Source organism: Lynx rufus, unplaced genomic scaffold (assembly GCF_022079265.1).
Source record: "Lynx rufus isolate CCGP_SWC_20201006 ecotype Redwood Valley unplaced genomic scaffold, mLynRuf1.p SCAF_8, whole genome shotgun sequence".
Classification (NCBI taxonomy): domain Eukaryota; kingdom Metazoa; phylum Chordata; class Mammalia; order Carnivora; family Felidae; genus Lynx; species Lynx rufus.
In genome coordinates this window covers 138,987,046-139,000,882 of record NW_025814896.1, presented here as the reverse complement: position 1 = coordinate 139,000,882, position 13,837 = coordinate 138,987,046, and the positions used below count along the sequence as shown (strand labels likewise).

At 65.1% G+C, this 13,837-nt stretch overlaps 1 protein-coding gene across 4 annotated transcripts in view; it reads right to left on the bottom strand.

Annotated features, from left to right (window-relative positions):
- Positions 1-7,311: 7,311 nt before the first annotated feature.
- Positions 7,312-13,837, bottom strand: part of EIPR1 (EARP complex and GARP complex interacting protein 1) — a 121,164-nt gene continuing 114,638 nt past the window's right edge. For 3 of the 4 annotated variants that reach the window (XM_047068413.1, XM_047068415.1, XM_047068416.1), the window contains 3 exons: positions 11,164-11,331; positions 9,728-9,895; positions 7,312-7,771 (listed from right to left, as the gene is read on the bottom strand). In XM_047068413.1, coding sequence (XP_046924369.1) covers positions 7,597-7,771; positions 9,728-9,895; positions 11,164-11,331 — 511 coding nt within the window. In that variant the 3' untranslated portion in view covers positions 7,312-7,596. Of the gene's footprint in view, positions 7,772-8,402; positions 8,835-9,727; positions 9,896-11,163; positions 11,332-13,837 lie in introns of those variants that run through there. The other variant, XM_047068414.1, reaches the window with a different exon arrangement.

The following is a 13,837-nucleotide window of genomic DNA, read 5'->3' as shown; positions in this document are numbered from 1 at the left end:
TTTCACGCTGTAAAAATCACATCTAAATCTCCTAATGCCATCGCAGCTACATCGAAAAGTGGACCGGGCCATCAACTTGGACGGTTTAAAATAAACCAGCTGCTGAGCAGAAAAGCTGTCGAGCTCCTTTCCCGGGTTTGGTTCTGCGGCTTGGGGGTGACGGTAAATACCATTCGCCGATCGCTGCCTCAAAGCAACAGCAGCGGGAGAAAGCGGCCCAGGAAACAGGCCCCTAAGGGCCGAGTGCTCCTCCAGCCAAAGCCGTCCTCCCGGGGCCGCGGGGCCGAGTGCCGGGCGGGGGCACAGGGGGCCCGAGGTCACGGCGGCGAGGTCACGGCGGCGGAGGGCACTGGCCCCGACACCGACACGGCCGCGGCCCTGGGAAGCCACCTGCTTTCCTGCCCCTGAGGCCACAGCGGGGACTCTGGGGGCCGCGTCAGGCTCCCTCCGGTGGCTGCGGTTTTCCATGGTCCTACCTACCGCACGCCGCAGACTCCGCTAAGCCCCGAGGCCTCCCCGTCCACACAATGTCCCCATCTCCTTCGTGGCCCTGCCGTTCCAGACAAGGGGCATCAGCCAGGAGGGGTGCGTCTCAACGCCCCTGGAAGATAGGTGACAGTATCAGAAGTGCTGACACCCTGGCACCCCCCTCCAGCTGCCCGGGAAGTGGGGAGGGGGAGGGGGCTTCAGTCATTAACTTCCTGGAACCTGGGTCCTCGGCTGTGGGACCAGGACTCACCCCTGCACCTCGGCTGCTCCCTCTGGACCACCGGCCACATAAACGTCGTGGGTCATAGCTCATTCACGCACAACGGCTCGTGGCAACGGAATCAAGGTGGCGCCTTCTCCTCCCCTCCCACCCGAGGCTCTGCTCGTCTCACCCCAACCCTGCACCACAGACACCACCACACACGACAAGCCCACCACCAGGCCCTACGTGGCCTTTGCTACTTCCCCAAAGTGGGGCCACCAAGGACACTTTTCCTTGTACGTGGGCTTCTGTGTGAGCCGCCGCAACTTGGGGCCTTAACAGTGGTGTTGGGGGGTCTGAGGGTTTGGTCCTGCTCCCCATTTCTCTGGTGCGGATTTGCATATGGCACCTCCCCTCCCCCAAAGGAGAAGCTCGGTGACAGCGGTGACGGCCACGGTGTCCTCACGGGGAGCCCACCACAGTGCAGGATTCTGTGGCCCGTCAGGCCCCCAGCTCGTGGCCTCTCCCCCCAGACCCATGCCTGGGAAGGGAATGGTGGTCGTGGGCCAAAGGCAAGTGGGGGGCTCCTAATCACAGACACCCTGCTGGGGGTCCCTCGGCTGGGCACACGGCAGCGATGCCGGAGAAGCGGACCTCGCACAGAGGGCGCCGCCCCCCGTTAACCCAGCCTGGGGACCCCAAGACGCAAAGAACCATCGCTCCAATGCAGCGTCACAGGGACATTGCCCACCTGACGCTCTGGAGCCCCTTCGGGTGGGAGAGCCTGGTCCTCTTTGGCAAAGTCACAGCCATCCCCACCCCGGTAAGACCCCAGCGCCCCCCCCCCACGCCTGCCCAGTGCCTGCCCCACTGCCCCCCCCACCTGCCTCCAGTGCCTGCCTCACTGGCCCCCCCCAGGCCGGCCCCAGTACCTGCCCCACACACAGCAAGCCCGTCCCTTCCCTGTAATTAGTTGGCAGGTACCGACACCCACTGCTGACATTTATTAAACAACGTGCATCACATCAGGAGGGTCAGAACCTAGAAACACCCAGAACATGCTGTTCGAACAGCCAGGGAGGCAGACGTCCACCTGGCCTTGAGAAGCGTGGCCAACCAGGGGTGGGAAGTGTGGGATTCTCAACGAGGGCACGTCCTTCACCAGGCTCTGCAAGGAGCCGCCAGGCGTGTGCAGAAGAACCAGGAGTTATGGGCCACCCCTGACACTCAATCACGCAGTGGCAGCAGGCGTCCCTGCAGGAATGCCTGGGAGGACCTGCCATGACGCGTGGGAGGACCGACCGCGACACGTGGGGGGGGCGGCTGTGACGCGAGGGAGGACCAGCCGTGACACGTGGGGGGGGCCGCTGTGACGCGAGGGAGGACCAGCCGTGACACGTGGGGGGGGCCGCTGTGACGCGAGGGAGGACCAGCCGTGACACACGGGAGGACCCTGAAGTATGTGAGGACTATGACGCAGGGGAGGATAGCGACGCACGGGAGGACTGGCCAGGGAAGGACCACAGTCGGCCCACAGGCGGCCTGCTAACCCTGCGTGAGCCCAGCCGCCCCACCTCAGCCCGCAGCCCGAGGCCCCAGGCTGCCACCGCACGGCTGCACCTCGGGAGCCCTGCAGGGACGCCCTGTCCCCCCGGCACGTGGTTTCAGGCCTCTCTCTCCCGGAAGAAGCAGCAAGCCAGGCGCGTCCTTAGATGTGGCCGCGCAGGTCGGCCGCGGCTCGACCTGGAGGCCCTCTCGGGCGACGACACCCAGGACGGGTTACGATGGGTCGTCACAGTTGTCGGCACCGCCTGGGCCGGGCGGGCCACGTGGGGCTGGAGGGCCGGGGTGCTGGTTCCTCGCCCCCCCACGCCCCTGCAGGCCCCGCCGGGGAAGCAGCAGGGTCCTACCGGCGTCTCCTTTTGCGCCCGCACACGCCCTGGGGCCCGGAGGAGAGGACGTCGCGGCGGCATCTCCCAGACGAGGACTGGGCCCCGCGGGAAGCACCGGGCCTGTTCACGAGGCGGGTCCCGGCCCACCAGGAGCTGCTGGGTCAGAATCTCCGTGTGGCTTCTGGGCAGTTCTGGCCAGAGAAGCTCCTCTGGAGAAAACGGCGTGGGGGCCCCGGCGTCTCCCGGGGGTCGGTTCTCCGGCCTCTCCTCCTTCCTGGGCGCCCCCCTACCCGAATTCCTGTGTCGAAGCCCCAAGCCTCCAGGTGACGGTGTCGGGTGGTGAGGTCACAGCGGGAGCCCCGTGTGGGATCGGCGCCCTGGGAACAGGGACCCCAGACGCCGTGCTTCCTCCCTCTCCCCGTGAGGACACGGCAAGAAGACGCCACGGCGGGCGGGGAACCGGGTCCTCACCGGGACGCAGCCACGCTGGCGCCGGACCTCAGACTTCCAGTCCCCGGGGCCCTGAGAAGCAGACACCTGCTGTTGACGCCGCCCACCGCGTGGTACTCACACTGGGAAGGTTCGCCCCCCGCCCGTCCCGGCCGCAGGGAACGAGTCAGAGCGCAGGGTCTCTCGCCCTCCCCACCCGCCGGCCGCCCCCCTGCGGGCCTCACCCTGGGCGCGCAATCCCCACTTCAGGCCAAAGCAGCCGCGCAGGAAGACCCATCCCTCCTCCGCCCCCTTCTGGCCTGACACCTCCGTCCTCAGAGCTACAGGACATCTAGCGGGACACCGAGGCACCCCCTCCTCGTTCCCGGGGGCTCAAACCCACGCTGGGACGCGGCATTCGCAGCCTGGCCCCTGCGCCGCCGTCCCTCCCAGGAGCCCGGCGGCCCCAGTCTTCCGGGGTCTCCCCTTCCTGACTGCTTCCCGGGGGTCGCGGGACAGAGTTTCCCAACCCCGAGTGGCCACGCTCTGGCACCGGCACGGCCCAAGGATGGCAGCCACTGGGGTCTGCCGGCCCTGCACACGCCCGCCCCGCCCCCACCCCGCACCCCGGCCCCGCCCCCGCCCCGCCCCCTGGCCCGGCACACGCCCGCCCCCTCCCCCACCCTGCCCCACCAGCCCCCACGACAACCCTTGCAGCTCCTGCTCCACCAGGCTCCACCTTCTACCTAGAGGGGGCATGGTCACCCGGATGCTGTGTGTGACGTCTCCCTGCCCCTGTCGTTCTCATCTGGGGGAATGAGGGGCACCTGTGTGTGGGCCGACGTGTCTGCAGCTCCAGCAGGAGGGGCCTCTGCACGCGTGCAGACCACCCACCCGCGGCCGAGGGCAGGCCGGGGCTCCCGCGGTGGCTGCTCCCAGCCCCCAGCCCCGCAAACAAGGACCTCGCGCGCTGGGGCAGGAACCAAATGTGAGTTGAGGGAGAACCCTGGACTGAGCTCATCCTACAGGAGCAGTGGTCCGGGGGCCACGGATGCGGTGGCGGCCGTGTCAGGCAGGGGATGCCAGCTCTTGGGGATAGAGTCCGCCGCAAGGCTGTGGAGCCGCCTCCCCTCACCCCTGGGGTGGGGGTGCTCTGCCCGCTGGGTCGAGGGCAGGTGTCACAGCAAGGACACCTGCGGAAACGCTTTCCGACCTCCAGGGGGGCGGGGCTAATAAGGAAGGCATGGCTGCACCTCCTTTCGGTGATGTTTTTTAAGTTTATTTGTCTTTTGAGAGAGAGAGAGCACGCGTGTGCTCCAGCTGGGGAGGGGCAGAGAGGAGAGAGAACCCCAAGCTCTCTCGGCACCGTCAACACAGGGCCCGACACACCACGGTGACCTGACCCAGAACCACCAGTCAGACGCTCAACCGACTGAACCCACACCACTCCCCGCCCACAGCCTGCCAGCAGGGGTGCCGCTGGGGCGCCCCTGCTCCCCTCCCCCGCCCACCCCACCCCCTCCGCTTCTGCACAGCAGCCTCCGGGGCCGACCGGCACCTGCTTCTCTGGCTACAAGTTTCCACTTCTCTCACCTGCTTGCCAGCCTCCCCGGGGCTGAGCCACCGCAGGCCCTCTCCTCTCCCTGCTCGAGGGCACGTTCCCACTCACCACACGTCTGGTGCAACCTGGGGGGCGGCCGTGGCCCCAGCCCAGCCCTCGGGTGTGCGCACAGCTGGCGGCAGGGGCCGCACCCCTGCTGGTCCTTCCTCCCGTCCCCAGGGCTGTGCCTCTCGCAGCAGCTCGATACACCCTTGCTGGATTGGATGGACAAGGCCACCCACACGGCCACACGTGCCACCATAACTCTTCCCATACAGGCCGGGGAGAGGCGTGTGAGACGGGGTGTGGGGAGCCCAGCACCCGGCCCGGTTTCCTTGCACTGCAGGTGACAGGAGGGCCAGGGCCGCTGGGAGGGGCCGGGGTCCGCAGAGGGCTGGGAGCACCAAGCCAGTAATGCAATAGTCAACCTGGACGCCTATGAGCCGGGGGAGCGGCGGGCCCACCCACCACCCGATCGCTGGCAGGGAGCCCAACGTTGGCAGAAACAGGGCACTTTCCTCCCTCCTGCAAAGGCTCCAAGGAGCCACGTCGGCTTGATTCTGCGGAGGTCAGGGAGGCCTCCAGAAGGGGGACACTGGGGCTGGTTTTGCCAGATGCAGAAGGAAAAGCGTGTTCAAGAAGAGGTCATGCAGCCCGACAGGGAGGCTGACACAGGACGCCCCCGAATGCAGAGATGCGGGACACCAGTGGACAAGCAGGCTGGGGTCAGAGCCCGGTGATCGAGGGTTAGTGGACTGATTGATTGATTGATCGATTGATTGAATCGCCACTCTCGAGGTGCTCCTACCTATAAGGTGGCGTTTCGGGTCACAGCTTGCAGGCCGCGTCCCTGTGAAGCCACCAGGACTCAACGGACACCAGCCGATCACCTCGCCATCGTTTCCTGGGGCCGCAAAGAGCAGAATGGTTTCACCGCGTGGGGGATCGGGGACCAGCTCTGACCCCTGGGGGTTCTGGATGGCTTTCCTAGTTCTCTTGTGTTAGACAAAAGGATGTCACAGAAGCTAACAGAGGCAGATGTCAGCTTAGGGACTGAGTGAATGGATCTCGTCTCGTATTTACTGCTGTTAACGCCCGAGACCCCCACTCCCACCCTACAACTGACTCAGCTCTGGCTTCCGACGCTTTAAGGGAGTTGAGAGTTTGCATTTGTCACGAATGCCACAAAATCTCGACGTGTAATCAAAGTGGTATTTCAAGCGTCCATCCACGTGTCCGATGAGTATTTTATCTTCAGACACAAGATCGGCGTCCGGGCGTTTGCTGTCTCCACAGAGACACGGGATGGAAGAACCCAGGGAAGCAAGACCCCCATTCCAGACCCCGCAGCTGTGCGAGAGCGCGAGGGCCCTCCAGGCCGCCGGGCCGGCGTGCCCCGCGTGCCCCCGGCACCTGACGGCGGGCCCTCCCCCCGCTTCACTTGGCCTCCGGGACGTGCCACGGGCTGGGTCGCGTGCACCTCCCCCAGTGCTCCCCTCCCTCCCCTGCGGGCCCCTGGCCCCCGGCTCCACATGGGGGCTCGGCCCTGGTCTTCCCCATCCCAACCCCACGGCGGGTGCCCCGGGGCGGCCGCCACGACAACAGACTCCGCTCCCCACGCAGCCAGCCCGGACCCCTCCAGAAGCTCGGCTCAAGTATCCAAATGCCGGTGGGCATGGCCGCTGGGCTCCACGGGCATCTCGCGCTAACAGATCGCAGTCGGCAGGCGGCTCCCATCTCTGACCCCCACCCTGCTCCTCTCCGGGTCTTTCCTGTCCCGGCAACCGTCCTGGCCGCTCTGACCAAACGCTGGGCCCCCCGTGACTCTTGTCCTGGCCTCTCACCTACTTGTAATCTGTCAGCAAAGCAAACTGACGGCCCCACTGTAGGTCCATGCAGAAACTGACCCCCTCCCGGCATCTCGACGCCACCTCGGTCAGCACCACGTGGCAAGCGGCCCACGTGTCCTCTTGAGTCCAGAGAGCTCTGGTCCCTGATCCAACGGGCGGCTCAGCCGGCCTCTCAGCAAACACGGTCTCGCCCGGGAAGCAGGTGCACGGCACCCCGAGGGCCGCACGGAGGGGCAGGCACACTACGCAGAAGCAACAGCAGCGAGGTTACCCTCCTGGCCCGGACCCGCCGCGGCCAGAACCTGGAGGGGGACGTCGGGGCAGCTCCGATGGGCCTTCTCGTTCCGGCTGAAGGACTCACACACACGTGGCGGATCTCCTGTGCTTTCGGAAAATGGGGGCTTGTCTCCTCGTGTCCCACCCCCCCAGGCACGTATGCAGGGGCAGGGTGGGCTGCACGCCTCCGAGCCAGCGCTCACGACCCGGGGGCGGCACAGACCCGTGGGCCCATGGCGGGGGACCGGGCATGAGTCCACACGTCCCGTGTCCGCCTCACCGAGGAGTGGGGGTCAGCACCACGGCATGGGATTTCGCGAGGGCAGGCGTGTGGCTTTGGGGGACAAGAAGTTGCCTCCCCCGGTGCCATCGGCACCACGTGGGCAGGACCCGGGATCGGCGGCCAAGGCCGACGGGAGACACTCACTCCCGGCCACGGTCAGCGCCCCCAGCTGGCTACGCAGACGCCACGGTCCACACACGGACGGGTCAGGCCCAGAGAAAATGAGCAGAGAGCAGGTGACAGGGCCACGTGGGGCAGGGTTCCTGAAAGAATGAGCCAGAAGCCCGGGCCGCGCGGCCTTGCTTATTTTAATCTCAAGAGAAACGGGAGTTAATGTTATGGAAACAGATACTATTTTCTTTCAGTGACCCTCCCAGCACCCTCGAAGAGACCAGAGAAGGCCGACGGCGACCGACGGGCAGCACGTCCTGGCGCCATCCCCAGAGACGGGGCACCTCGCCGAGGCCCCGCGGCGGACGCAGGTGAGGCCGGTTCCTGGCGAGCGGCCTGTGGGGACAGCCGCCTCCGAACAGACGCGGGGGTGGGAGAGCCGGCCGAGGACGGCCGGGGACGCGCTACAGCAGTATGTGGTACTTCAGGGCCCTGGGCACCCGGTTGATGACGAGCCTCCCGTCGTAGCTCAGGGAGGCGAACAGCCAGGGGTCGGCGGACGACCAGTCCACGGCGTACACGCTGTCCTCGTGCTCCTCGTAGGTCGCGATGACGCTGTCCTGCGGGGGCTCCTGGCTCCTGCAAGGCACCAGGGACACGCATGAGCGAGGCGGGGGCGCGTCCTGCAGGGGCCGGCGGGGCCGCTCCTCCCGGAGCACAGAGACCCTCACCCGGCCGTGAGGAGCGGGCCCCCCGCGGAGACGGACAGAATCCGCGCTATGCCCGGGGACACTCTTTTCTCTGGCTGTGGGACAGCAGGTGCCGGGGAGTCTACGAGGGGCCACGGTTCAGGGGACGGTGGCCAGGAAACAACCGTGAGGGCTGAGCGAAGGGTGGCGAGAAGCAGAAAGGACCCTGGGGACTGCCGGTGCGGCCCCTTCCCAGCTGGCCGGTGTGGCTTTGCAATGCCCTCGGCCGGGGTTCCGTGTCACCGCCCTCTGAAGCGGGGTGGCGGCTCTCCTTCTCAGGAACCCTGACCGGACACGCTACACGCGTGGGGAGCGCAGACCCCGCGTGCCCACGATGACAGGACGCCGCACGCTCTCCGCTTCTCTTCCCGTCTCGCGGGGAGTGTCTACTCGGACGGCACCCCGCGCTCCTGGACGCTGCAGGGTGCCGCTCCCCAGCAAGCAGCATCCTGCTCTGCGTGACCCAGCCCCCCCCCACCCCGCCCCCGGCCCGCTCACGCGGCAGCCCTGCCCGCCGTCCGGCGATGCCGACCCGCCGTGCCCCGGCGGGGCGTGTCACAGCCGCCGCAGGAAAGCCCTCCTGGGGATTCTGTTCTCCTGAATTCAGTGAGCCACGCGGACGGACCACGGGAGCAGGAAGGCTTGGGGACCCTGGGGAGGATGTCCCCGCGTCTGCTGGCCTCCCCGCTCAGGCGCTTCTCCGCAGCCGCCCGAGTGGAGGGCAGCACGCCGTGAGTCCCACCGGCACCGGCACAGCTGTCCCGGCGAGGGGCGCCAAAGCCAGCGGCACCGCGGTCGGCCGGTCCTTGCCCCAAGCGACCGCTCCTGCGTCCCCGTAGTGCGGCTCCACGTGCCTGAACAGAGGACGCCTGCAGCCACGAGACAGACAAAGGTGGGAGAGGCCCCAAGCACCGAGGTCTGGTCTCAAGTGAAGTTAGGCCGGGCTCAGGTAGCTGCAGGAAGAATTCGGACGAGCGAGCGGTCAAGGACCTCACAACAGAAGGGCCGGCCCTACTTCACGGCAGGGCTCGACGGGGCCCACTCCACACCGTCCCCCCGGGGAACCGGGACACGGGACCTCTGCAGGCAGCTCCCCGCACGGACAACGGTCTCCTCGAACAAGAAATGTCCCCTTTTACGCTCCACGCGGCTGACAGAAGCCGCAGCCGCACTCCGCTCACAGCCGGAGGCTCCGACTCGAGCCTGGGGCCGGGGCACCCCTGCTCGGCACTAACCAGGAACGCGACCCGCGCGAGCCCCGAGCCCCCAGGAGCCGGGCCGCTCTCGGGAGCACGAGCCCCGATCTGAGCAGGTGCGGTCAGGACTGGAGAACAGCGCAGGAAGGAGTGTTTTGGAACGTGCAACCGGGAGGTGCGACTGTTACGAGGGGAATCAAGGTTGACCACGCTCCGCGTGCAACCTCGGGCTGAAGCAGGACAGGGGAACGGCTGGGGGTCGGGGCTGAGAGCGCCGGCCTGGAGTCCACGCCCGCCGCGGCAAGGGCCGCTGCTACCAACTGAGCCACACGTCTCAAATCCACGCCAGCGGAGGGGACGCCGATGGCGATCTCTCGCTCACGGGGACGGCGGAGGGATCGAGGCCGGAGAGCACGCTTAAAGACTAGTGACGGCCGTCAGGAGACGGAAAGACACTGGAAAGATCTCCTCTAGGACCCACGCGAGGAGACATCAGCCAACGTGACCCGACTCCGACTCCCCTGCGGCGGGTGCCGACGCCCTCCAGAACCGTGACCCGCGAGCGGGCAGGGGCAAGAGCCTCCCCGACCACCCGCCGGACGCCCCCGCCACGAGCCACCCGGACCGCCACGGGGAGCGTGTGCCCTTACTTCTCCTCCGGACGGCGCTCCTCCTGGTCGCTCAGGTCGTCGTCGTCCACCAGGTGGCCGAAGGGCTCGGAGGAGATGGACACCATGTTGGACAGGATGACCCTGCTGTCGCTGCTGCCCGTGAGCACGAGCTGGTCGTGCGAGTGGTTGTAGCGGACGCTCCACACCCTGCGAGGCAAGGAGGCGGGTCTAGCAGCGCTCGGACCTTCCCGGAAGGGGTCACGGCGGGGTCGTCAGGCGGCCGACCCCAGACTGCATGGTGCGACGTTAGGAAGGTCCCAGCAGACGGCTGGGCTCACTGCGAGTTTCTCCCAAACCTTCTCTGAAGTCCCGGAAAACAGACACGAGACCGAACGGAAGCGCCCAAAACCCTAAGCTCAAGGGCTGCGCCGGAAGCAGAGGGCAGGTCAGCCAGACCCCAGGGCAACGTCCACAAACCGCTGCCACGGGGCCGCGAGCGTGCTCTGGGTCTGTGCCACCAACGTGCCCGCCCAGGGAGCTCGGTGAGCCGAGCCGGAGGACGGGCGTCCCCTCGACCACAGCAATCACAGCCACTCGCTGACTTTGGCGAACTCTACTCCAGCGTTTGGGTTTTTAATTTTCTGACTGCGGAAACGTGGCTTCTGGAAAGTAATTCAAAGAACTCAGATATAGACCATGAGAAGCCAACTCTCCTGTGACCTGCCCACCCTGGCCTGAGGAAGGACACCTGACAGCAATCCCGTTCTTCTAGATGCTTCTTCCACATACATGCACACACACACGCACACATATACACACAAGGGCACACACACACGCAAAGTATAGAGGCCTATGTCCACACAAGCGTGCACACACAAGAACATATGCGCACACACGCACATACGTGAACACACAAGCGTGCACACACGTAGACAGTCACACTCACACAGGCAGTTACGTGTACAAACACACACACACGCCTCACTGGAATGAAAACTAGCTCACGGCACGCACGTTGGCCTAGAGCTGCTCTCGCAGTGCTCACAAAGTACCAGACACACGGTAAACACCAAACGCCTCGGGAACGACTGTCAGGGACCCTCGGCGCCCGCACACGCAGCTCTTCTCCTGGCCTCGCCTGCTGCCCAGCCCCCACCGGCCAGACTAACCGGCCCCCTCCTGATGGGCATTCGGGTGGCTTGCAGCTTCCCAGCACCGCAAACAACACGCGTCAACAGCTACGCACGCTGTGTTTGCGTGTCTCAACTGACTCTCCTTCCGCAGAACACAGACGAAACGTTTTCCTTCTTTGCCTACGTTGATAAATCCCAAACGTTGGGATCCGGGATGAGCGTTTCTTTAGGAAAAGTAAAACCGGGTCGACTGAGCGGTTCACAGCGGCCTTTCCAAACGGGAGAGTACCCGGCAGCCGGATCTCTAGCCCCCCGCCCCGCCCCGCCCCAGCCAGTCCCTACCAGTGCGAGTGCTCCTCCAGGGTCTTCACGGGCTCGGTGACATTTCGGGTGTCCCAGAACTTGACCTTGCAGTCGTCCCCGCAGCTGGCGAGGTAGTACTGCTTGTTGGGGTTGAAGTCCAGGTCCCGCACCAGCTGCCCGTGGGCGTTCTCTATGCAGTAGATCTGACTGCGGGAGAAAGCGGGGGGCGCACACGGAACGTGACGCGAGCGTGAAAACTCCACTCCGCGGACTCGCACCGCCTCCCGTTCCCCACGGAGGGCCAGCCTCCAGGGACCGCGGGTCCCGCCACGGGCCTGCAGGCCGGGGCTCCCCGCTCAGCGCCTCTCCCGGCAGAGCCCAGGCCGAGGCTTCCTCAGGAGCACACCTGTGATTCTTCCCAAGCTGAAGAAGGGACACTGGTTCACAACCGTCACAAAGGTGACCTAGCACCTCGGGAACGAGAGCGAGTCAGAGGGGCTGTCCCTGCCCTGAGGAGTGGGGACAGACTGAGATGGGAGGAGGAGAGCCGACCGAGTTCTGGAAGGACACGGAGAGAGAAAAGGAAAAGGTCGGCGGCAGAGCGGGAGCACAGCGGTGCTGGTGGCGGGAGACACAGACACGGGCACGGAAGAAAAAACTGGAAAAGCATAAAGAGCAGTGAAGGAGACAGGGCCTGTTATGGCTGGGCTGTCCCTCATCCGCTCACGGCCCCTCGTGGCACTGACGCTGGGGGCACCTCCACCACGGCCCAGTGCAACACAGGAGACACGGGGCGCTTTTCACTTCGGTCATGCGGCACGCGCACGCACACACATCCGTACACGCAGACACGCGTGCACCCACGCGTGGGCACACGCCTGCACACACGTGCATCCACAGTGTGCGTGCACTGACATGCACGCACATGTACACACATACACAGGTGCATCCACTCGTGTGCACACGCACACATCTGCACACGCAGACACGCGTGCACCTACATCTGCACACATGTGCGTCCACAGTGTGTGTGCACTGACATGCACGCACGTGTACACACACACACAGGTGCATCCACTCGTGTGCACACGCACACACATCTGTACGTGCAGACACACGGGCACACACTCACGTGCATACACACACACGTGTATGCACAGACCCAACGGAAACCTGACTTCCACTGCTCCAAGCTGCTCTTCCCAGGGTGGGAAATGAGAACATTCCATCCACACGAGGAGTCCTTCTGATGTCAGAAAAGGGAGGCTGCAGGGTGGCTGAAACCACATGGACGCGGCGAGGTCACCGCTGCCCACGGTGCTCTCAGCACATCCCCGCTTGGCTGTGACCGGGCCTCGCCTGCGACCACGCCCCGTCCCCAGTCCCCCCCCCCCCCCCCCCCCCCGGCTTCCTCGCTGGTGAGCCGGCGGGTGGGATCTCCTTGCGCATCTGACAGCCATGCGTTCCCGCGCCCTCGAGGTGGGGCAAGTCATTCCCTTCCATCTACTCCCACGCTGGGCCTGCCGGCCCTAAACCACTTTAAACCTTGAAACGGGTCCTGTATCCTGCACCTTTCCAACACCCCAATATTTTTTCCTAAAAGAAGACAGCCCACCCCGAAGACCTTCCACGTGCAATCGGCAAATGTATGAAAGTACCACCGTGGCAGGTCCTAGGGCGCTGCGGGGACAGCCGCACGTGCGCAGAGCCCTGACGGAGGGTTTTCCGTGTGCCCCGGTGGCAGGGATTTTGACACGAAAGCACAATATGTTCCAAAAACAACATCAAAAGCACCCGGGCTAGGCGAACACCAGAGCCGTCGGCAGAAGGAGAACTGAGTCAGCACGGCGCGGGGCTCGTCCCCGGAGAAGACCGGGGCGAGGGGGTTCCCACGGGGCACCGCCACCCACACCCCGCCTGCTCTCTGTCCGGGCTCTGCAACAGCAGCCGCGGAGTTTCTGGTCTCCAGAGACTGTCGTTCTTCCCGCCCTTGAAGAAGAGTGAAAACAGAGGACGAGGAGGCCACGGGACCCACAGAGACGGGTTTCAGGCGGCACGTCCTTCAGGCCCGTGGTCCTCGGCTTCCAGCTTCCGGCTTCAAGCAATATTCACACCCCGAGGAAGTGGCAATTGATTATTTATTAGCCCCCGAGTTTCCGGAGGGGCCGCAAACTACATTCAAAGTTGTGCCCCACCCTTGAAGGCAACACAAGCTATTTCACGACATCCGTCTCTGCGCCTCGGTGATAAATGACGGTGTGCTGAGGGGTAAACTGTATCTTAAGAACGATTGCACGGCTCCCGTTGCCACGGCAACAGATGTGCACCCCATCACTCCTTTGCCTATCAAACCACACCTGGAACAGAAAAATCACTCTTATTTGTTCCATTAGAACCACTGGCTGCGGCGCATAATGACTTAAATGACAAAGTCGGTTACCCGGGAGGCGTGTGTCTTAAAGGCACAGACACGGTCACAGGCACCTCCCCAAACTGAACCTGGGGCTGCACCTGTCACCCTGTGCTCGCTAATCACGGGGACCTGGAGCCCAGCGGCCACCCTGCCCCTGGCGAGGAGCTACACAAGCCCAGTCCTAGTTTTCAGTGCAAACTGCCACCAGTCGAGGGACATCCACACGGAACAGTAACAGCTGAGGAACCCCGTCCACTGTGATGGGTCTGCCAGCTCCAGGCGGGGCAGAGAGACAAAGCG